We start from the raw sequence: 25,709 nt of genomic DNA on the forward strand, positions 1-25,709 counted from the left end.
TACAGCCTTGTTGTAATTAAGTCTTTATTGTTGTTGGTATCACTGGGAAGAATTGACCTCCAGGCCAGTTGGCTGTAAGGATCAGCTGTGTCTATGCTGGGAGAAGTTCAGTGCTGGAGACAGCCTTATAGGATTAGACTTGCCAAATTGCAATAGCCTCTGTGCTCAGCTTGGATGGGGTGGAGTCTCAGGGCGGAGCAGACAGTCTTGGCTTCCCGTCAGCCTTGCCCTTGCGCGCACATGCGCGCCTGCAGACCTCTGCCTTCCCCGGCTCCCAAGTCTCCGCCCGAGAGTCCAGACTCCCCCCACAAGAGCGTGGGTCCCCAGGGGCTCGCCTGGAACCGTGGTTCAGTGCAGTCAGAACTGGGGCCCAGTGCAGTCAGGAGCCTCCGACTCCCTTCCACTAGGGAAAGCCTGTGGCAACCTCCGCAGCCTTTGTGCACACTGGCATGCGCGCGTCTTCAGTCCTCCGCCTTCCCCGGCTCCCGAGTCTCCGCCCGAGAGTCCAGATTCCCCCCTGTAAGAGCGTGGGTTCCCAGGGGCTCGCCTGGAACTGGGGTCCAGTGCAGTCAGAACTAGGGTTCAGTGCAGTCAGAGCCTCCGACTCCCTTCCACTAGGGAAAGCCTGTGGCAACCTCCGCAGCCTTTGTGCGCACTGGCACATGCGCGCCTTTAGACTTCTGCTTTCCCCAGCTCCCGAGTCTCCGCCCGAGAGTCCAGTCTCACCCCATAAGAGTGTGGGTCCCCAGGGGCTCGCCCGGAACTGGGGTTCAGTGCTGTCAGAACTGGGGTTCAGTGCGGTCGGGGGCTTCCTTCCCCCCTCCGCCAGAGAAAGTCAGCCAGGCTCTCAGCCGCCCTTCCTCTCGGCGCGCACAAAGACCCTTTGCCGTACCTCCAATTCTCTGTGAGCTTTTCTCTTTCCTTCTAGTTGTAGAATTTTCACTCAGCCAGCTTTCCTGTGGTTCTGGATGGTGTCCGTTCTGTCTTTTAGTTGTAGTTTTGAAATTGTTGTGCGAGGCAGCAGTTTAGGTGCTTACCTATGCCACCATCTTGGTTTCTCCGGCAGCCATTTTTTTGGGGGGGGATTCATGTATCTTCTATAATTGAAACTTTGTAGCCTTCAGCAGAGGCCTGGGCTGGCCAGGGTGTGCGAAAGCTTGGCTTCCTCCATCGCCACGGGCAACCCTAGCCTCCTGCTCTTTCCAGCTCCTTGGCTGCTGCCATTTCTGTTGGGGTTTATGTATCTTCTATCATTGAAACTTTGTAGTCTTGAGTGGAGGCCTAGGCCGGCAAGGGCAGGCGGAAAGCTTGGCTTCCTCCATTGCTGGGGAAACCCAAGCCTCCCTCCTGCTCTCTGTGGCCGTAGCCATCTTGGTTGGGTTTATTTGCATATTCGCTCCTGATTGGCTGGTGGACATGGCTTGTGGGTGTAGCGGAGTGATGGTTAATTTGCATATTACTCTTTTATTATATAGGATGGGAGTAGAATATTGCAGGGAAGTTCATTGATTCTCCAAAGAACAAGTCTTAACGCACTGGGGAATTCTAATTCCATTTGCTGCGACGTAACTTGGTGTGAATCGGTTTTCAGAACACTTGTCTATGGGATTGTTAAAGCTACTGGCATATTGTAAAAAAACATATAACCATTCTGCTTACTGTTTTAGCTCTTTATTCTAGAGAAACAGTAGCACCCTTCTAATAGTGGTTGATTTTTGTAAAATTGATTTTTCTTTCAAATTTAATATCCTTTCTAATCTAAGTATTTTTTTTAAGTTGGGAAAGTTTAATCTGTTTACATTAATGTGTCTATTCATATATTTAGAATTCTTTTATCTTATTTTTAAATTATCTGTGTCTGATGCTTTGAGTCTCCCCCTCCACCCCTTCTTTTCTGATTTATGAAGTATTGATTGAATTTTCGTTATTTCCTTTTTTCCTAAACTTCTAGTTTGGAAATAATTTATATTATTTCCAGTTTAGTAAGTACTCTTGCATTTACACACATATTTGACTTAAATTCTCAAGTTTTTCCAGCTCCCTCCATGCAAGGACCTTAGAGGTTTTTAATTCAGCTATTTTGTTTTATTTCTATTATTTTACTTCTACCTTGTTTTCACTTAACCTCTTCCCCAAGCCCTTAGCCCCCAACTTTGTATATTTTTAGTTTCTTAACAGTCAGCACTTATTTAGATCTACTTGATTCTTTTTTTGTACACACTCCTTATTGGGGTATATAAACGACAAATTTTTTAAAGTTTTTGACCAAAAATGTCTACTTTGTCCCCACTTTTGAAATACAATTTAGCTGGATATACAATTTGAACTTTGTTTCTTCAGCGCTTTGAAGATTTCTCCATGGTTTTCTGGCCTTGGTTATCGATGATGTGATGTCTGTTGTCAGTGATGTCTTGCCTTTCTAGGAAGTCAGTGTTCTCCCTGTTTGATTTTAAGGTTTTCTCTTTGCCTGTGGTATGTTCTGCAAGCTCAGAAGAGAAGTTCAGTGTTATTTACATAACTCCTTTTAGTGGTCCCCATGGATTTAAAACATAATTAGCATTGTTGCACTTCTTTCCATAGAGACAATATATGCTTTCTTAATAAATGTAATATGCTTTTGTTAATGAAGAATGTTACTTAGTACTGCCAACTATTTTAGGTTGCTAAAATAAAAATATTTACAATCCAAGAATATTTTAAAATTATTCTTGTAAAAGAAAGATGTTTCATTGTTTTTGGTTATTCATCATAAGAAAGTGCTGTGAAAAACAAACTGCATGACATTTTAAGGTTTAGAGATTTGGTATCATTTAAATTAAGTTTTGCCAAGGTATTAGAACATATGAAATAAATGATAGAACCATTGTAAAGGCATTAAACAGTCATTGGACTTTTAATTAATTACGTGCTTAAAACCCACATAGTGTCTTAAATAGAGGAGTGTTCAGAAAATGTTGGCTTAGTTCAGGGGTCCTCAAACTTTTTAAACAGGGGGCCAGTTCACTGTCCCTCAGACCATTGGAGGGCTGGACTATAGTTTAAAAAAAAACTATGAACAAATTCCTATGCACACTGCGGGCCCGGGACGAGTTGGCTGCTAAGCAGGACAGGCAGCGGCACCCGGCGGGCTGGATAAATGTCCTTGGTGGGCCACATGTGGCCCGCAGGCCGTAGTTTGAGGATGCCTAGAAATGATCAAGTTAAATTTTGATGCTCTTAACCTACTAACATATTGTTGTCTTTTTCACTTAGTGAGTAAGCTACTATTAGATATGTTAGACTTGTGAACTGGCCCTCAGTGCCCCAGAGGCATTGTAAAATGTAAACTCTGAGGAGAATGAAGAAAATATTAGCCCCGGCTGGTGTTTCTCAGTGGTTAGAGCATCAGCCCAGGCACAGAAGGGTCATGGGTTTCTATTCCCGATCAAGGGCACGTACCTGGATTGCAGGTGTCATCCCTGGCCATGGTTGGGATGTGTGTGGGAGGCAACCAATTGATGTGTCTTTCTCACATCGATGCCTTCCCCCCCTCTTCTCTCTCTTTCTTCTCCTTCCCCCTCCCCCTTTCCACTCTCTCTAGAAAATCAATGGAAAAAATACCATCGGGTGAGAATTAACAACAACAAAAAGAAGAATATATTATATATTAAAGGAAAATAGAAAATATTCTACCAAAATATTAACAAAACTAGAGGTCTGGTGCATGGATTCGTGCACATTGAAAGGAAATTAATTAGAAGAAATATTTTAGAGGATGGGGAGGGACCACTGGAGGTTGGCTCCAGGGCATGTCCAGCCCATCTCACCCTGTCCCCATCAGCCGGACCCCAGCAGCAAGCTAACTTACCGGTTGGAACGTCTGCCCCTAGTGGTCAGTGTGCATCATAGCAACTGGTTGAACGAACAGTTGGACACTTAGCATATTAAGCTTTTATATATATAGATAAGTCTGTAGACGTGAAGAATTGGAAAAAAGATGGTTGCCCAATGAATTTAAAAATGAGTATTCACATAAAGATAACCCAATTTAAAAATGGACAAAGCACTTGAATAGACAGTGCGTCCAAGAGTTATTTAAATGATCATTAAGCATTTGAATAGATACTTAATATCATTAGTTACTTAGGAAATCAAAACCACAATGTGGTAACTTCACATTCACTAAAATAGCAGTAATAATAAAATGAAAATAAGGGTTGTTGGCGAGGATGTGGAGAATTGGAGCCTTCATACATTGCTGATGGAAATGTAAAATAGTTTAGATGTTATGGCAAACATTTTGGTGTTTCTACCAAAAGCTAAGCATAGAATTACCCTATGAGCCATCAGTTCTACTCCTAGGAGTATGCCCAATAGAATTGAAAACAGGTGTTCAAACAAAAACTTATACACAGACGTTTATAGCAGCATTATTTATAATAGCCAAAAATTGGAAACAATTTACATGTCCATCAGCTGATGAGTGGATAAATAAAATGTGGTATATACATCAATAGAATATTATTCATCCATAAAAAGAAATGAAGTACTGATGCTTGCTATAAGATGGATAAATCTTAATAGCATTAGGTTAAAGAAGCCATACACAAAAAGCCATATATGGTATGATTCCATTTATATGAAATGTATAGAATAGGCAAATTCATAGAGACAGAAAGCAGATTAATGGTTGTCAAGGTCTGGGATGAGGGAGCATTGGGGAGTAACTGCTTAATTGGTATGGGTTTCTTTTTGGGATGTTCTGGAATTAGACAGTGATGATAGTTGCACGACATTATGAAGGTACGGGAAGTTACTGAATTGTATACTTTAAAATGGTCAAGTTTATGTTATATGGATTTTAGCTCAGTAAAAGAAGAATAATTAATATGATTATAATACTTTTCTTAGTAAAACATAGCCAAAGTAAAATTTTTAAAATCAAAGGAAACTTTCAACATTGGTATTTTGTGCATAGACAATTTTTAAAATTATATTTGTTGAAATGTATATATGAAGTCAAATAAACATTCTTTCAGGTTTTTTGTTTTGGGCCTCATTCGAAGGAATTTTGATAGTTACAAAGAACCTTAGAATAAAGCACTACAGCTCTTTCTTCCTGTCACGCTGGAACGATGGCATCTCTCAAGGAAGGCACTGGCTGGACCACCAAGTCTTTTAGCTCCACCCCCTGCACAGCAGGGAAAGGTGGGTCTGGAGATTGAGCCATGAAGCAAGTGCAGCTAGATGGCTTGGTGGTATCAAAGATAATCAAACATTATCAAGAAGGACAAGGAGTGCTTTGGGAAAGCCCCGATAGGCCCTGATCTCAGGCCAGGCCTAGGGACCCTACCCGAGGAGTCCTGGATTGTGAGAGGGTGCAGGCCTGGTTGAGGGACCCCCCAACCCCCGAATGCACGAATTTTTATGCACCGGGCCTCTAATAAAATTATAGTTATAATCACATTTACATCTGGGGAGACAACACAGTATACACTTAGTTATGTTTTAACTTACATCCTTCATAATCTGGGCAAAAACAGTACATTTATTTATATTTGAAAATGGTTCTGTTTTGTGATTGCTTATTTCTAAGGGTTTAAATCCAGTAGCTCTAAGGGTGATGTGGATTGTTGTTGGCAAAGCTATAGACTTCTAGTTAGGTATTGCTTTGGTGGATATTCTTGAATTTTGCATTTCCAAATTTTTTTTTTTTAACAATCTCTTGTATTTCACTTTGCTTAGAATCATGTATTTCAAGAAAGGATGGGTGGTGGGCAGTGAAAGGTGGAATGGGGCTGTCAGGAAAAGGTATCACAAAGGACAGAGAGGATGCTTGAGCTGAATCTTGAAGGTGAGAGTCTGAGTATTTGCACTGGGCATCTAGAGGTAGTTTGGTGTGGCTTGAGGTAGTATGTAAGCAAGAGGCCAGCCAGTGAAAAGCTGCAGAATCAGGTCAAGGAGCTTCAGTGTTACGTTCAGAAATATTTTTAGGATAACAGAAACTGCTAACACAGTACCACTATTTTTGTTTGATCAGATCTTTTAAAAAGTGATCCCATTTAATAGATACCCTAGATTTCTAGAATTGAAGGATCCTGAAGCATGGAATTTTATGTGAGATTATGGTTTGTCTTTTTTTTCTTTTTAAATGACGTGGGTCTTTTTAATTTCTTTATTGATTAAGGTATTACATATGTGTCCTCATCCCTCCATTAACGGCCCCCCCATGCCCTCACCCCTCACCCCCCCTGGTGTTCGTGTCCATTGGTTAGGCTTATATTCATGCATACAAGTCCTTTGGTTGATCTCTCCTCCTTTCCCCCACCCTCTCCTATCTTCCCTCTGAGGTTTGGCAGTCTGATCGATGCTTCTCTGTCTCTGGATCTGTCCCTGTTCTTTTACAGTATGGGTCTTACCATGTCACTATATTGACAACTGAAGCTCTGTTGGTAGTTTTTTATTTTAAGAGAACACCCTTCCTTAAGGATCTTTCAGTTCTTTCTTTTTCTTGCCCTTTTCCTTAGTTGTTCCCCCTTCTAACCACCCCACCTTTACTGACCTCTGACTTTCACAAGGTCTTGTTGCCACTGCTGTAGGGGCATCTTTAAAGAATGTGTGAGTTAGAAGTAAAGGAAGGTAGGAAACTGGGAAAAAGATACAATGGTTTAGTAGCTGATTTTCCTATACTTATTTATAAGGAGCCCTGTTCTGTATGAGCCAATGTTGCTTGATTTTTTTTTCCCTACTCATTTTCTAAAATTTCAAGTCTTTAACAATTAGATATTCCTTTGGGCTAAAGTTAGCAAGTAATTCTGGAAGCAGTCATATGTGAAGTCTGAGCAGATGTTTATTTTCTGTTCCCCATGGATTCTTCACTCTTCATATTTAAAAAATGTTGAAGTTTCTCCTACCGAACAAAGCTGAACAATCTGAAACTACCTCTCTGAGCTCTTAGTGCTCCTCTATTTATAGCCAGGTGGTTTCTCCTCACCATTAACTATCAAGGACAGCTAGCTTTTGTTGCAATCTGATTTTATTTCCACTTTCAATGTAGGTTAAAAAGCATTTAATGAATGTCCACCACATGACTGGCCTTGTTCTCTGTGCAATAAATAACAATAAACAAGACAGATATGGTATCTATACTCATAGAATTTATAATTTCAGTGGAGAAAAACTGTTCTTTCAAAGCTTCCTGAATACCTCCAACAGAGGCTGAAAATCCAATAGACAATTCTTTCAACACTTAAAATAGTCATCTGTTCTCCCTTCTGGGAAGAAGTAAACTATGGTGGGGTCTCTCTTTTCCGCGTCCAGCACGGAAAGAGAGATGATCCGGTTCTTTGAGTAGAGGGGCTGGGGATTGAGAAATAAAAGAAAGAGACAAGACACAGAGATAGAAGGAAAAAGCTGGGACTGGGTGGACCACTGCTCTCGTCTGATGGAGAGACATTGACCCAGAGCTGATGCAGTGTGTTTATTTTATATCCCCAAATACCCGGAAGTTTCACCAAAAGTCAAGACAAAGGAGATTATTTGCATTCTTGAGTAGGCCCGAGCATTCCTAGTGCTAGACTGGATTTACATATCAAAACCCACTTCCCTACACCTGGGCAAAGATAAGATTCAATGCTGAGAACACATCTGCCTTTTTGGTAAGATGTGTAACCAAGATGCGGCTTTGCCTGTTGCCTTGAGTTCAGCTGACAGTTATTAAGGAAGAATGCCCATGTGCCTTCCCAGGCGCTCTCTACAGTAAACCCCTCTTGGTTTTTATAACAATACTAGAGACCCAGTGCACGACATTTGTGCACTGTGGTGTGTGTGTGTGTGTGTGTGTGTGGGGGGGGGGGGGGTCCCTCAGCCATCCTGCAGCCTGTCACAGTCCAGGACCCCTCGGGGGATGTGTGCCTGCTAACTTAGCTGGCAGTCGGACATCCCCTGAGGGGTCCTTGGCGCTGCCTCGGAGGCAGGAGAGGCTCCCGCCACCGCTGCTGCACTTGCCAGCCATGAGCCCGGCTTTTGGCTAAGCAGCACTCCCCCTGTGGGAGCGCACTGACCACCAGGAAAAGCTCCTATATTGAGCGTCTACCCCCTGGTGGTCAGTGCGTGTCATAGCGACCGGTCGTTTCACCGTTCGGTTGATTTGCATATTAGCCTTTTATTATATAGGATCCTCTCTTGGGAGAAGGAGGCTTCTCTTTCTCTGAGCACACATCCTGAGTCTTTATGTGATCCTTTTTTTCTTAAATGTCTCTTTTTCCCAATGTTTTATTTCCCAAAAGAGTTTTCTACTAATTGCCTTTCTCATCTTTTCATGAAAAACACTTCCTGAGCAATCTTCTATCTGTCCTGATGACTCCTTATTTTTTTTTTTTGCCTCTAGTTGAGTTTTCTCATATCCAAGCCCACCATCGATATGCACCCATGAACATCTCAAACTCATCATATCTGATACTAAAATCAACATTGATCCTCATCTCAAAGCTGTAATGCTTTTCTTTATCTCTAAATTGTACCACTATCTGTTGAGTTGCTTGTACCATCCTGGATCATTAGGTGTTAGTATATCAGTTACTGAGTTCTATTGAATCTGCCCTGCCCTCTTTTTATTCACCTCCTCCTTTCTGTTCTTACTGCCATTACCCATATCAGGTGCTATCTTCCTTCCCCCTCTTTATTTTAGACTTACTGGACTCAATGCTTCCAGAGTTAGCCTGGGCCTATGGTCCCAATCTTCTGGACATATGTTGTTTACCTGAATCTATTTTGTCATGGAACCCGTGCTCTGAACAACGTTTGACTTCTGGATTATTTGAGAACTTAAAAACATAACTAGCCCTAGCCGGTGTGGCTCAGTGGATAGAGCGTTGGCCTGCGGACTCAAGGGTCCCAGGTAAGATTCCGGTCAAGGGCATGTACCTTGGTTGCGGGCACATACCCGGTAGGGAATGTGCAGGAGGCAGCTGATCGATGTTTCTCTCTCATCGATGTTTCTAACTCTATCCATCTCCCTTCCTCTCTGTAAAAAATCAATAAAATATATTAAAAAAAACACACACATATATATATATAACTAAAAGGAGTTAGTGATATTGACCACACTTTTAATATGGAATGACCATTCAGTTTACCAGATAGTTAATATAAGCATATATCTATATGTGAAAACATTAGGATATATGTAAAAGAATAAAGATACAATAAATAATTTGTTAAATTTCAAATGAGCGGTATATGTAATTGCTATAGGGATTTGGAAGAATGAGAGCTCATTAATGAATGGGAACAAAGGAAGTAAAGAGCAAGCAAGGGTAGTGGAGGATGAGGGGTAGCTAATAGGGAGGGAGAGATAATGTAAGGTAAGTAGTAAAGATACATGAAATTGAAGTTAGTGAAAGTTAAAAAAACAAATGAACTTTCTACAGATGGTATGACTCAGTAATATAAATGCTCTGGTTGTTATGTTGGTGAAAACAAAGTCTTGATTTCATTCTGCTGTAGTCCTTAATTTTACTTAATTTAATGACTGAACTGTGTTCTTAACTCTGGCTAGTCATTTTGTAGTTACCTTCTTGATCAAACTGGTGATTGGGCAATAGATTGTATTTGTAACCTGAACAAACACATCCTTTGACACCAAAAAAACAAAAAAACAAAACACACACACACACACACACCAAAAAAAACACACACACAAAAACTAAAGATATGTGCCCTGATGATTTTTTGTTGTATATTTATTTGAACTATGTGGTTTTCTCTCAGTGTTCTGAAATGCTCAGCCTCATTTAAAAAAAAAAAATCTTTTATTTTGGTGATCTCTTTATGGATAAACAATCTTAACTATACTTCTTTAATTTCAATATTGTCAATTTTAGAGATGATTAATGTGTATAACTTATACTATTCCAAATACATATATTCATTTTTAAATATTCATTCAAGTCTTACTATTGTTGTATAAGTGTCATCTTAGTACATCTTTTTAAGTTTTCTCTCTGAGTTTTCAGAAATTATATTTTTTCTTCATGACTTTTTCAAGTTGGTCATACTAAGAATTGACATGTAAAAACTCATTTTAATATAAAATGTTTTTATTTTTGAAATGGAAATTATAAGGCCATTAAGATTTTTTCTGAGTATTCTATTCAAAATACTTTTAACATAATATTCTAGAGCAGTGGAATTTACACACACACACACACACACACACACACACACACTCCTAGACCATCACACACACACACACACACACACACACACAGACTATTACCCCCACATACGCACACACACCTAGACTATCTCACACACACACACACGCACGCACGCACACACACACACACACACACACACACACACACACACACCCACCCACCCACCCCATGCTGGAGAATCTGCAGGGAGAGGTAAGGGCTTTGCTTTCTGAAAGAACTTGTCTAATACATGTTGGATGCTCCACTTTTCAGAATGACTGGAATTATGGTCTCACACCCCAGCCCTGAAACTACAAGAAACTACTAACATTTACATTCAAACCTAAGGATTTTGATTAATTATTAATTGCTAAATTACCAGTGCCAATAACTGAACGTGTTTCATATCACTATGCTGCTACAGAAGATAAACATAGTGAAGTAAAGGCTTAAATAAATTAATCATTTATAGTTCCTGAAGACCTCATAGGAATTTTAACCATAGTAATAAGAAAAGCTACTTAATGATCTGACCAAAATACAATCCAGGAAATGTCTACTGTATTGTTTTCATTAAGCAGAAAATCCACTTCGTTCCAAATCTGCTAAGAAACCTTTATATGCATTATAAGAAAACAGAAAGGAGTGACTTTCCACAAAAGAATTGTTAAAGCATTAACACTTTAAAACGGATGGCCTTACAGGGAGACTGGACTTCAGACAGCATAAGCATTATGAATCTGAACTCAAGTCACTAAACAGTGCAGAAAATGGGTGAGGGGGTAGTAGTAGGAAAAGTGAGATTCATACCCAAGAAAAATGTCATTTGTCCCATCAAGATGCCTAGGACTGGTCCTGATTCATGCTCTTACTCTATTCCTATGTGTGTCTTGTTTTCAGTTGAAAAGAGAGTTGGTCTTATTTAACCAAATCTCTTTTCCTCCTGCTCTCTCAGTGGGATCTATTCACCCCTGGCACCAGGGCTACTTGTTTGCCTGTTTTTACTATACTAAAGAAAAGGTCAACTGTATATTTTAGAAATACAAGTTACAATGGCCTGGATTAGGTGTAAAACCATATAGCTTACTACTTTATTTTGCTTAATCAATTGCCAGTTTCAAGTTATTGTTCAGACTTATTAAACTCCTTGAACATTCTTAACACGTTAAGCTCCCAGCCTGTTTTGTCTTCCGGATGGAAAGTGTAGTGTCAGTCACCGGTGACTGACAGGGCGCTTAATGTGTTAATCTTGTTTGAACATTTCTGGTATATAAAAGATAACCACAGTTTTGAAATTAACATTCTTTCAACGTGGAATATCATTTTACCAACATCTATATGTATAAAAGCCCAACGACCAAATGGCGGAATGACCAGAACAACTGGTCAACCAGTCGCTATGATGCAAATATTCCCGTCTATTCAACAGCTCAATGCAGGAGCTGCCCCCTGGTGGTCAGTGCGCTCCCACAGTGGGAGCACCACTTTGCTGACTGGGATGAGCAGCTGCTCCTGCAGAAGGAGCAGCCGCTAGCAGGCCCAGGGTGAGGCTGAGTCTCTGCACCTATCAAATACCTGAGACAATCCAGACTCTGGCCTGACCCTACCAGCTGATGCAGGCCCTCTAAGATGTGTTCTAGAAAAAGCTCGGGGAGCTGGCATAGGTGGATGGCAAGAGGGGACGTGACAGCCCCCTGAGGAGGCTCTGCTGATGGCTGAGGATCCTGGAGGATGGCTGCCCTGAACATCCCCAAATGGTGTCTCCGACCTAGCATCACACATCAAGGACATTCACTGAGTGGCTTTGGGATGCAAAGCTCTCCGCCACGTTCCTCCAGGACACAGAACATGCCTTTACCCAAGACATTACCCTGAAATACCAGCTCAGACTAATTTCCTCATTGAACAGCCACTCAGAGGGTGGGTCCACAGCTGCTCAGCTGACTGGGATGAGATGCGCTCCCACAGCAGGCTGATCCCTGCAGGCCACACCTCGCCACCAGTGCATGAATCCGTGCACCGGACCTCTAGTATTTACATAAAAGCCATATTTCATGTACTATTGCTTTCATTTTCTCGTTCAACAAAACTTGTTGAGTGCCTGCTTTGCAGGTGCTGTGCTAGGTGGTTTAATAAATATTCATCTGGAAAGAAAAAAGGATTTGCTCTATTACCTAGTGATAGACATCTGCCATAGCAAATTTAGAATAAAGTAAGGATTTCATTTGATATTTGCTCCTACAAGATGAATGGTGAAGGAGTTCTTAGAATTAGTGTATTCATGATGTGATGAGAATAACCTGCTCTAGTATACTTTCTTGCTGGTTGAGGCTCTGTGATTCTCATTTTCCTCTTTCTTCATTAGGAGCACCTCCTCTGACTTTTCAGACTAGGTTATTTCTATTGTATGACATATTCTGTACTTTTCTTAGTAGCCTCATCATAATTATAATTTTAAAATTATTTGTTTAATCTGTCTCCTCTTGGATTTCCCTGTGCCTGGAATATGCTGGGCACTTAAATGTTGATTAATACATTTGACCCCCTCCCTCCCCCCCCCTCTTTTTCTTTCTTTCCCTTCCTTCCCTTCCATCCTTCCATCCTTCCGTCCGTCCGTCTTCCTTTCCTGGGTATTTTCTATCACACTTCTGCCTCATCCTACAGGCTACAATATGTGGATATACCATAACTCAAACTCAGGTCTCTGAGTTCTAGGGCAAGGCCTTATGGGAGATAATGGGCAGAATTCTGTGCAGTGGAGACCTTGGGAGCTTATTCATGATAATTACCTAGGGTGTATCCTTAAGGTGAAGGCCACAACATATGCTAGTTATGATATTTCCCTTTGTCAGAGAAAAACTCATTGGTCCTCAACTTGTATCTTATACACCTGCCTCATTTTTGGTTAAAATGTTAGGGTTACTAAGCAGTTTTATCTTGAGTTTCAGCCTACTTCCCCCCTAAAAAATTATTTGCAGGAAAAATGGATTTGGCCTTTGGGGTGGATGGTTTTGAATGTTCTTTTTTTTTTGGTTTGGTGCCCTGATCAGGAATTGAACCCGAGACCTTTTGGTGCATTGGATGACACTGAACCAACTGAACCTCACTGGCCAGGGTGGTTTTGAATGTTCTGTTTAAGAGTTAATTTTGAAGTCATTTAAGATTTTGGAATGGGAGAGCTAACATTGTTAGACTTTTTATTTTAGCAAGATAATCTGATGTCAATATAGGATGTTTTAGAAGAGATAGGAGATCTCATTAATTCTGCAGCATTTGTTGAACACCTACCAGATGTCTGGCTTGTACAAAACAGTGGAAATGTAGAGATGGCAGACATAACGCCTGTACTCTGGGACCTTACAATCTATTAGGGAAGATAAATAGTTAAACTTTGTCATAAATTTATGCAGTTAGTGGCAATGTTAAGGGAAATACAGTATGGATGGAAATACAGAAGAGACACATCCATTTCTGACTAGGAGTTTCAGGGAAGGTTTCTTAGAAATAGTAATAAATTAGTCCTATTTAAAATATTTTTCTTTTTTAATTACACTTCACATTCAGTATTATTTGTATTAGTTTCAGGCATACAGCTTAGTGTTTAGACAGTCATATATTTTATAAAATGTTCTCCCCAATATTTCCAGTATCCACCTGACACCACACATACTTATTATAATATTGACTATATTCATAATGCTGTACTTTACATCTTCATGACTGTTTTGTAACTACTAATTTGTATTCCTTAATTCCTTCACCCTTTTCTCTCAGTCCCCCAACCTCTCTCCCCTCTGGCAACTATTTGTCCTCTGTGTCTATGAGTGTTTCTGTTTTGTTTGTTCATTAATTTTGTTCTTTAGATTCCACATATAATGAAATCATATGTCGCCCTGACCGGTTTGGCTCAGTGGATAGAGCGTTGGCCTGCGGACTGAAGGGTCCCGGGTTTGATTCTGGTTAAGGACTTGTACCTGGGTTGCAGGCACATCCCCAGTGGGAGGTGTGCAGGAGGCAGCTGATCGATGTTTCTTTCTCATCGATGTTTCTAACTATCTATCCTCTCCCTTTCCTCTCTGTAAGAAATCAATAAAATATATTTAAAAAAAAAAAGAAATCATATGTCATACAACTATTAAGTCAGGACTCAAACTCAGGTCTCTGAGTTCTAAAACCTGTACTTTTTGCATTATACCTGCTACCTCATTGTCACTTCTACTGGGTGACAATGGGGAACAAAGACCTGCTTGAAAATTATGACTCCGTACCTAAGCAGTATCACTAAAGTAAAATAAAGCAAAAAATTTAAGGCCACTTTGGACCATGACTGGGTTACTGTTTTATAGACCCCTTTTCAGGGTATGAGTGCCACCTGCTGGAAGGTTATGATGTATTATTATGTGCTTGTAAAGACTAGCTTCCAAAAGGCCTGTCACAAGTGTGATAAAAAGTGTCAGGTTTCAAAATGCTAATTCTTAAATTTCAGTTTAGGAATATTGGGGAATTTCAGTTTAGGAATATTGGGGAATTTTGGAGTTAAGTAAATCTACCATAAAATACACTGCTTCATTTATTTTCATTTGTGGTGGTGGTGGGTGGCATAGGGTATTTTTTAAAAAAATGATATACTCAGTGCTTTACTTGTAACATCTAATAAAAATAGAAAATTTGGAATCAGGGAGATCAAAGATGGCGGCGTAGGTAAACACCTAAACTGCTGCCTCGCACAACAATTTCAAAACTACAACTAAAAGACAAAACGTCTATCACCCAGAACCACGGGAAAGCTGGCTGAGTGGAAGTTCTACAACTAGAAGGAAAGAGCAAACAGCATTGAGAGGTGCACAAGCGCGGAAAAGCTGAGGTACGGAGACACACGAATCGGGAGCACTGCTGTTTTCAATCCAAAGGGAGATAAGCTCCCGATTACTCCGAACTCGTTTCTGGGGAGACGCGGGGGACCCAAACTCCTACGGGGAGAAGCTGGACTGTCTGCCGTGGGGTCGGAAAGTGAGGGAGGCTTGCTTGCAGGGCTGCGCGCAGGAACAATTGTTTATTGTGCTGGGGTGTGGGACGCGGGAACACTGTCGGAGCCGCAGAGCCGGCTTACTGGCAGCCATTGCTGTTTGCCACGCCCTAGCCTAGTCACGCCCTGAGACCCCGCCCTGCACAATCTACGAACCCACCCAAGCTCCAAGCAGCGGCTTTAGCATATGAATGACCTGCCCTATCGCAGCTTAACCTAGCAAACTTGCAGACCGGGTCAGACAGCTCCAAAACCTCCAAACCCCAAGCAAAGGGGAGAAAACTAGTTCTTGCTGGGTGGCCTCAGACAGTAGCTGACCTGCACCCCATTGGAGATCCAGAAGCCAGTGTACCTAGTGGTCAGTGTGAGACACCAGATTTCAACTCCTCACATCCATAAGTGACACATTCAAGAGGCAGACTCAGTGAGCACCAAAGCCCCACTGAAGCAAGTCCTGCACCATAAGCGTGTCTCCAGCGCAGCAGTTCTTCCATTATAGACACAGCGGGTCCTCACAGCCAATTGGCCTGGAGGTCAATTCCTCCCAGTGTACCAACAGCAATCAAGGCTTAACTACACCAAGACTTTGCACTCAGCCCACAAAGGGGTGTACCAAGAGCATCTACTTCAGGTGATTGGGGAGGCTGAGCTACTGTCTCCTATAGGTCACCTACCACACAAAGCCACTCCATCAACACAAGGAAGCAGCAAAATGCAAAGACAAAGAAACATGTCACGAATGAAAGAAATGGAGGAAAGCAAACTTCTGGATGACATAGAGTTGAACCACATTTGTAAAGTTACTCAAGAATCTTCTAAAAACTGCTGAGGAACTTAGTGAGACCTTTAAGGATCTTAATGAGAATGCCAAAATAATGGAAAAGGACCAGTCAGAAATTAAGCATACACTGTCTGAAATAAAGAATATACAGAAACTCAACTGTAGATCAACATACCCCAAGAATCAAACCAAAGATCTGAAATATGAGGAAACAAAAAAACACCCAAGCAGAAAAACAAAAAGAAAAAATCCAAAAATATGAAGATAGTGTAAGGAGCCTCTGGGACAGCTTTAAGCGTACCAACATCCGAATTTTTGGGGTGCCAGAAGAAGAGAAAGAGCAAAATATTGAAAACCTATTAGAAGAAATAATGACAGAAAACTTTCCCTACCTGGTGAAAGAAATAGACTTACAAGTTCAGGAAGCACACAGAACCCCATACAAGAGGAATCCAAAGAGGACCACACCAAGACACATCATAATTAAAATGCCAAGAGCAAAAGACAAAGAGAGAATCCTGAAAGCAGCAAGAGAAAAACGGTTAGTTACCTACAAGGGAGCACCCATATGACTGTCAGCTGATTTCTCGGCAGAAACTATGCAGGCCAGAAGGGAGTGGCAAGAAATATTCAAAGTGATGAACAGCAAGAACCTACAACCAAGATTACTCTACCCAGCAAAGCTATCATTCAGAGTTGAAGGTCAGATAAAGAGCTTCACAGACAAGAAAAAGCTAAAGGAGTTAATCACCACCAAACCAGGATTACATGAAGTGCTGAAGGGTGTTCTTTAAGAAGAGGAAGAAGAAGAAAAAGGTAAAGATAAAAATTATGAACAACAAAATGACATCAAATACATACCTACCAACAAGTGAATCTAAAAATCAAGTGAATAAAAAATCTGAAGAACAGAATTGACTGGTGAATATAATAGAATCAGGGACATAGAAAGGGAGTGGACTGACAATTCTCAGGGGGGAGGGGGTGTGAGGGGTGGGGGAAGAGACTGGACAAAAAGCTTACACCTATGGATGAAGACAGTGGCGAGGGGGTAAGGGCATGGGGTGGGGTGGGGAATCAGGTGGAGGGGAGCTAGGGGGAAAAAAAGAGGAACACCTGTAATAATCTGAACAATAAAGATTTATTTAAAAAAAAAATAGAAAATTTGATTTACTTTGAGATAAGTGGTAAGAGGACTCTCCATTCAGATACCCTGGAAAAGGAATCTGGAATCCATGGGGACATCAGAGAACAGAAAATGGGAATGAAAGGGGAGGAAAATGTGCAGATAAATATATAAATGGATTCTGTAAATGTTAATCTATCACAAGGCTCCCTAAATTCATTCAGGATCCTAACTAGTGCTTTAGAGGAAAAAGTTTAGGATTGTATCTTTAATTTTTATAATTTAGGACAGTGAAAATTAGACACTTTTTATAGTCAGTTAAATACCCTGAATGGGGAATCAGATAAAATTTTGGCATGTTCACTGTATATTCTTCGTTAGGTTCCTCTGGGATCATATTAGTACTCAGTGAATATCTGGCACAGGAAATGTCATTTAGTGTGGGATTGTTCAAGGAAAATGATGCTATACTTAACTCCTGTTTAGATGTGATTAAAACATATTTATAGTTGTATGATGTCATGTTGAACAAATATTTGTGTGGCAAGAGATTAAAGTCCTTTGGTGAAATAAAGAATTAAGGAAAGTACCTTTCATCTCCTTTCTTTGTGTAACTGCCTGAGAAGCTGTGATAGTGCAATGATACCTTATCTCAGCAGGTAAATTTCTGGAAAGGGCTATCTTTTGGGGTGTGTGTGTAAATTATAAGGGTAATACTCATTGTAGAAAACTTGTAAAATAGAAAAACAGAAAGATCACACATAATCCCACCACTCAGATAACTATATTAATGTCTTATTAAATTTCCCGTTTTAAAACATTTATATTTTGTTGTCTTTTTATATTATATCACAATATTTTAGCACAAGTCTTTTCTAATGGATCTAAAAACTTCCTCAGCATATATATTTGAGGCTACAATATGTAGATATACCATAATTTACTTATCAGTTTTCTTATTACTGAACATTTATATTGTTTACTGTTTTTCTTTCTTTAGTAAATAGTGGTAAAGGAATTTACTTTTTAATTTTTTTTGTTTTAGTAAATAGGGGTAAGGACTATAATTTTGTGTGGCAGTTGTTTAGGGCCTAGCATTTTATGAGTACACCAGCCTTGAAAGTAACCAGTGATTGGATTAATATCCGCTTTAGTTCCTCAGGTGTGTTCCTCTTGGTCCCCTTTTCCTGTATATCATTTTCTCTAGGATTTTATGGCATTTATTGGATTCACAGCCCTTTCAGGAAATGCCCTCATAGTACCCAGGTTTCAGTTTCTCCACCAGGTTAAATATCTCACCCTGAGCTAGTGAGAGCTATGTTTCTGCTCTTTACATAACACCATCAAATTTATGATAGACAGTAGAACAGTGGTTACCAGGGGCTGAGAAAAGGGAGATGTTTAAGGTACAGAGTTTCAGTTTCAGATAATGTAAAAGTTCTGGAGAAAGGATAGAAAGGCTAGTGACTATTGCACGAAGTGTCAATGTACTTAAATGTTACTGAACCGTATACTCAAAAATGGTTAAAATGGTAAATTTTATGTTACGTGTATTTCACTACAATAATAAAAAAAAAAAGGTGACCTAGAAATACCATGCAGCTGGAAGAAATAGACAGATTTCTAGTTCTAATATTTTACTGATATTGAGAGATTTCCAAGATAGATTAAGTAAAAAAGGTAAAGTGCTATCTTTTGTGTAAATAAGTCAGACAAAAATATATATTTATATTTTATTTGGATAAAGAAACACAGGAAGGATTAGCAAACAATTAATAAAAATTGTTATCTAGGACAGCGATTTTCCACCGGTGTGCTGCAAAAATTTTAAAACATGCAGTACCTGACTATTTAGTCAGGGGCACTGACTCTTTTTCCTTAGATTGTCAAATTTAAAAAAAATGACAACAGCCAACACAACAGTAGGCATCTGGTGTGAATGAATCAAAATTATACCTATTTTTTGTCAGATCAGCAAAAAAATATATACCTTTTGGTGTGCCACAGATTTTTATTAATTAGTTTATGTGTGTCATGAGATGAAAAAGGTTGAAAATCGCTGATGTAGGAGGCAGGAGGGACTGAAGTCACTGGGAGCAGAAGTGGTAATGAGACATCTCAATCTGTCCTTTTATATAATTTTGAGTTTTGAACCATGTAAATGTATTACCTATTCAAAATGTCTAAACATGGGACTTAAGGAAGACTCACCATAAAGATATGAACAAATTATAATTATAGAAAACATAACTTTCTAGAGCAGTGGTTCTCAACCTTTCTAATGCCGCGACCCTTTAATACAGTTCCTCATGTTGTGGTGACCCCCAACCATAAAATTATTTTCGTTGCTACTTCATAACTATAATTTTGCTACTGTTATGAATCGTAATGTAAATATCTGTGTTTTCCGATGGTCTTAGGCTCTACAGCAGCGGTTCTCAACCTGTTCCCACAGGAACTGTATTAAAGGGTCGCAGCATTGGAAAGGTTGAGAACCACTGGTATAGAGGTACCAGTGATTACATGTTGCCCCATGTGATATCCTCTCTCCCAGACGTGTGGGGTCTAGGCTCTCTGCTCACATTTGGTGTTTTAATAGCCTGGTTTAGATGCAGAAGTGAGTTTCAACTTCCCTTCCATTGCAGGCAGCAAAGAGAACATATTTTGGGTAGAGACTTAATAAAGTCAAACTGTCTAAGTTGACCAATACCAAAGAGTCAGAAGAAAGGGAGACTAGATGTGCCTAGAGCAGGGCCTCTTACCAGGATCTAAGTACTACAAGCGGGGTCATTAAACATGCATATTACTCTACGGAGTCCGGGAGCCAAAAGCAGAAAACTGAGTAAACTCTGCATCCCTCCAAAATGTCACTGTCTTTGATTGAATCATCAATTAGGAGCATTTTATGTGTAACATTTGCATCGGAAGCAAGAAGTATGGTTGTTTAACATTTCTTAGGCAGTGGGAACAGAAATAGAAGCTGATAGCTGAACCAACATCCATCCAATCACCCCTGTCTCCCTCCCCACCAAGGGAGGACTATTAGTTCTTCCTTGGTCATTTCTCTTCCAGTTCCTTTTCCCCACCTAGATCCCCAGGAAATACAGAGACTAGCTGTAAAAAGTAGATGGCTGGCTAGGTGCAGCCCAGCCTATCCCAGCTCTTACCTCTTAGCTGTGTTCCAGGGCATGTGTGTTGGAGGGAGAACTCAGGGAGTCATATTCGGGAATTCTGCTCAGATCATAGATGATAGAACACTTTCCAGCAAAGTTGTCAAGGTGTAGGTGAAGAGAAAGAGCTGAGGTACAGAGCCAAAATGAGAGAATTGAGGAACTAGGAAATCTATCATTGAAAGTAGTAAAGAATTAGGCAACTGGGAAATAGTCTATAAAAGTTCCCTAGGATGGAATTTAGAAGATTTTTTTTTTACATGTTTCCAGCACAGGCATTTAAGGTATGCTTTACTCATTTAAAGTTACTAGAATGGATAAGCAATTTATTTTTTTCTGCCTCATTGATCTGTTTGTATGTTTTCCTCACTACGTTCTGGGCTTTGAAAACACAAACTTCAGCCATAGTGGAAAAAGCATGGACTTTGGAACCAGGCAGATCTATTTAAAAGCAAATCTCTTCTCTTACTGGGTGTTTGGTTTTGGTCAAGATATTTTATTAAACCGAACATCAGGTTCTGTGTGCATCATAGGGTTGTTATAAAAGATTAAATGAGAGAAAACATTTATGTATAGTCATCTTGCACATAGAAAGTATTCGATAGAAGTTTTGTTCTCTCTTCTTTTTTGGATCTTCCATAGAATTTCACATTTAAAAGGCATTCAATATATTATTCAAATTGAGTATGTTTCTCTGTACCTGTTAAATCTGAACCCTGGTTAAGGATAGCCTGAGGCAGGCATATTTATCGGGCTCTTACCTTGAGCAGCTAATGTTATTGTTGTTAAATAATTTAATGAAGCATCTGCCTCTTATATATGTGCCAATGCTAATTTTTCACTTGCAGGTTTGGTCTCTTTTCCTTGTCATTATCGGAGTTCAGCTTGAAGCTCTATTTTGTGAAGTCTTATTCCTTTGCTCTATTTAAAGGACCATTTCACACCAATTTTTATCAGTGGGTATGAGGGTTATTCCCTTATATTCACTACTTTTCTAAAAACTGAAGCCACACGCTTTACACGTGGATGAGTGAAGGGCTTGTTAAATTATCTTTCCTTCTTTTGTCAAATATTTATTGAGTACATACTGTCTAGGTTGGATATAAACAATGTTAATACACAATTCCTGCCTCTCAAGAAGCTTTTCTTCTAGTAAAAAAAATGCATATACCAAAATATATTTAATTATTTAGTGATATGATAGTACTTTTGTTTACTAGTTCACATTTTACCATTTTAAAATGACCTCATTTTTTAATTTATTTTTTTAAAACATATTTTATTGACTTTTTACAGAGAGGAAGGGAGAGGGATAGAGAGTTAGAAATATCGATGAGAGAGAAACATCGATCAGCTGCCTCCTGCACACCTCCTACTGGGGATGTGCCCGCAACCAAGGTACATGCCCTTGACCGGAATCTAACCTGGGACCTTTCAGTCCACAAGCTGACGCTCTATCCACTGAGCCAAACAGGTTAGGGCTAAAATGACCTCATTTTAAACACACACACACACACAGAAAATGGATTGGAAAGATATGCACCAAGATGTTGACAGAGCTTATCTCTGAGTAATGGTATTTTTGAGTGGTATTTTTTCTTTTATTTTGCTTATGTGGATTGTCTAAATGTGCAAAAATTGCATTTTGAAGTTATAGGAAATTCATCATTTCCCCCTCCTTGTTAACAGAATAGTGATTCCTCTCTTCCTCTTGCCTGCAGCTTTTGCGAGAATTGAAGCACCCCAATGTGATTGCATTGCAGAAGGTGTTCCTTTCTCACAGTGACAGGAAGGTATGGCTGCTGTTTGACTATGCAGAACATGATTTGTGGGTAAGTCTAGAATCACTTTCTTTTTAGAACTTCTATATAGGAACAGAAAAATAAATGGATGCACTACATATTGCTAATTCACTCAAAGGACAACTTGCTTTGTTGATCGTAGTTCAAAACAAATATAATAAATATAAATGAAGATTTAAAAGAATTTGAGCAATACACATTATTATCTTATTTTACTGAGAAGATAGTATCCTATCTAATAAAAGGGTAATATGCAAATTGACCATCACTCATACACCCAAGATGGCTGCCCCCATGTGGTCAAAGATGGCCACCCCCATGTGGACACAAGATGGCTGCCACAAGATGGCCAGCAGGGGAGGGCAATTGTGGGCGATCAGGCCAGCAGGGGAGGGCAGTTGGGAGGAACCAGGCCTGCAGGGGAGAGTAGTTGGCAGGGGGGGACCAGGCCATCAGGGGAGTGCAGTTGGGAGGGACCCAGGACAGCGGGGGAGGGCAGTTGGGGTTACCAGGCCGGCAGGGAAGGACAATTAGGGGTGACCAGGCTGGCAAGGGAGGGCAGTTAGGGGTGACCAGTCCAGCAGGGGAGGGCAGTTAGGGGTGATCAGGCCAGCAGGGGAGGGCATTTAGGGGTGACTGGGCCAGCAGGGGAGGGCAATTAGGAGCAATAAGGTCGGCAGGGGAGCAGTTAGGGGTCAAATCAGGTTGGCAGGGGAGTGGTTAGGGGATGATCAGGCTGGCAGGCAGAAGCAGTTAGGGACAATCAGACAGGCAGGCAGACGAGTGGTTGGGAGCTTGCAGTCCTGGATTGTGAGAGGGATGTCCGACTGCCTGATGGGATCGGACCTAAACAGGCAGTCAGACATCCCTTGAGGGGTCCCAGATTGTAGAGGATGCAGGCTGGGCTGAAGGACACATACATCACCCCCCTACCCCCCACTCCCCGTGCAAGAATTTTGTGCATTGGGCCTCTAGTTTGTAATAACCAGAAATTTCACTTCCCACAATGCTAATGAGTGGGAGATTGTACTTTTATGCAAGTAATTAATGGTAGTTTACTAATATGTCTAGTTAATTTTGCTCTCTTTTGTGGTAACACAGTAGTTCAAACTTATAGTTTGTTTCCCTTTCTAAGATAAGGTTAATTTCTTTCAGCATCTTCTCATTTAAAACCGACTCCTCCAAATAGAAGTATTTATGTAGTTTTACAAATATTAGGGGTGTTTTATCAATATATAATGGGAGACAAAAATTCTAATTCCTATTTTAAACTTGTAAACTTAGGATTCAGGGCATTTAAACATATCTGAGGAGTTTCTAAAAGTAAAAAAATTCAAACTTGGCAGTAAGTTTAAATTTTGGATAATAAAATTTTGACTTAATATAGTGTGGTTTGTCATATATGTCAGTTACAAATCTGTTTAGGAATAACTTCAACAGACTTATAGGTCTTTTTTTTTTTTTTTTTTTTAAATATATTTCTTTATTGATTTCAGAGAGGAAGGGAGAGGGATAGAGAGATAGAAACATCAATGATGAGAGAGAATCATTGATCGGCTGCCTCCTGCACACCCCCTACTGGGGATTGAGCACACAACCTGGGCATGTGCCCTTGGCTGGAATCGAACCTGGGACCCCTCAGTCCACAGGCCGACGCTCTATCCACTGAGCCAAACCGGCCAGGGCGACTTATAGGTCTTGAAGTAACTTTCAGAGTTAATGCTATTACTGCAGATACTGACAATAACCTCCATTCTTTTCATGGATATTCAGTACCCATTTTGGCATGTTATGGACAAGGGTGGAGTGGAGATGGAGGTGGAGATGGTGGTGTGGGAGGCAAGTAGAATTTCATTCCTGTCACTCATTCTATAACAGTAAAAGCATAATATGCTAATTAGACTGGATGGCCGAAGGACCTCCCGTCCTTCCAGACCTTCCGGACGAAGCTGAGGCTGAGAAGGCCGAGCCCCTTGCGTGAATTTTGTGCATCGGGCCTCTAGTCCTATCTAATAAAAGAGAAACATGCAAATTGACTGAACCTCCGCTACGCCCATAAGCCATGCCCATCAACCAATCAGGAGCGAGTATGCAAATTAACCCAACCAAGATGGCGGCCATGGAACTGGAGCGAGCAGGAGGCTTAGGTTGCCCCCGGCGATGGAGGAAGCCAAGCTTCCTGCTGGCCCTGGCCAGCCCTGGCCTCCGCTCAAAGTCTACAAAATTTCAATTATAGAAGATTAATAAATCCCAGATACCTGCTTCCAGTCGGCCCTGGCCTCCGCTCAAGGAGGCACTGGGAGCTTGGGTTGCCAGCCAGCCCTGGCCTCTGCTCAAGGCTACAAAGTTTCAATTATAGAAGATAAATAAATCGTAGATACCTGCTTCCAGCCGGTCCTTGCCTCCGCTCAAGGAGGCACTGAAAAAAAATTAGAAAAAAAAAAAAAAGAAAAAAAAGAGGGGCTGGGAGCTTGGATTGCCGGATGGCGTGGCCAGCCTGAAAACAGCCCTCAACCCCTCACCCAGGCTGGCCACATCCCCATGGGTGAGGGTCCCCACTGGGGGCTTGACCAGCCTGAAAACTGCCCTCAGCCCCTCACCCAGGCCGCCCCACGCCCCAAGGGAACCCCCACCCTGATCCTGGACACCCTTCAGGGCAAACCACCTGGCCCCCACCCATGCACCAGGCCTCTATCTATACTAATAAAAGGGTAATATGCTAATTAGACTGGAAGACCTTTCAGGAGACCTTCCAGATGTTCTTCTGGACAAAGCCATGGTGGCGGGGCCGAGGTAGAGGCAGATAGAGGCCAAGAGGGGAGGGCAGTTGTGGGTGATCAGGCCAGGATGGGACGGCAGTTGTGAGTGATCAGGCTGGTGAGGGGCGGGGCCGTTGGGGGTAAGCAGACCAGCAGGGGGGCCAGTTGGGGGCGAGCAGGACGTCAGTGGGGGTCAGTTGGAGGTGATCAGGATAGCGGGGGCGCAATTTGGAGTGAGCAGTCCAGCAGGGGGGCAGTTGGGGGCGAGCAGGCCAGTGGGGAGGGAAGGTGGGGGTGAGCAGGCTAGCAGGGGAGGCAGTTGGGGGCAAGCACACTGGCACGGGGGGCAGTTGGGGGTGACCATGACAGCAGGGGGGGCAGTTAAGGGTTGACCAGGCAGGTAGGCAGGTGAGTGCTTAGGAGCCAGTGGTCTAGGATTGTGAGAGGGTGCAGGCTGGGCTGAGGGGACCCTCCCATGCACGAATTTCATGCACCAGGCCTCTAGTACTTTTATAATACACAATATGACATGTGGACATAAAAACTGGATTATGGTGATCCAATTTATTTATTTAAAAAGTAAATTCCCATTTTTCTCTCCTTCTTCCTTTCCAGTAACTATTAGAAATATCTTCTAATTTCATTATGTGCCAAAAGAAGGTGGAACTTTACAACAATTCAAATATACATGTAGTCAGTGTGATACTCAAATGCACTATGTGCTAACTTTTTATAGAATAGTAAAGATTTACAGTTTTTTTCTTTCTTTTTTTAATCTTTCATTTTGTCAGTAGAGACTATAACTAGTACTATTTTTAAGTAGGCTCTTAAACATTAACCCTTTTGAACTCTTTGGTCCTATTTAAT

The 25,709-nt window shown here is 41.1% G+C and overlaps 1 protein-coding gene across 7 annotated transcripts in view; it reads left to right on the plus strand.

Annotated features, from left to right (window-relative positions):
• The window catches only part of CDK19 (cyclin dependent kinase 19), a 134,870-nt gene that overhangs the window by 42,094 nt on the left and 67,067 nt on the right, over positions 1 to 25,709 (plus strand). For all 7 annotated transcript variants that reach the window (XM_080664217.1, XM_080664213.1, XM_080664211.1 and 4 more), the window contains one exon: positions 22,003 to 22,113. In XM_080664217.1, coding sequence (XP_080520343.1) covers positions 22,003 to 22,113 — 111 coding nt within the window. The remainder of the gene's footprint in view (positions 1 to 22,002; positions 22,114 to 25,709) is intronic.

The sequence above is a fragment of the Plecotus auritus genome (assembly GCF_963455305.1).
Source record: "Plecotus auritus genome assembly, chromosome: 4".
Classification (NCBI taxonomy): Eukaryota; Metazoa; Chordata; class Mammalia; order Chiroptera; family Vespertilionidae; genus Plecotus; species Plecotus auritus.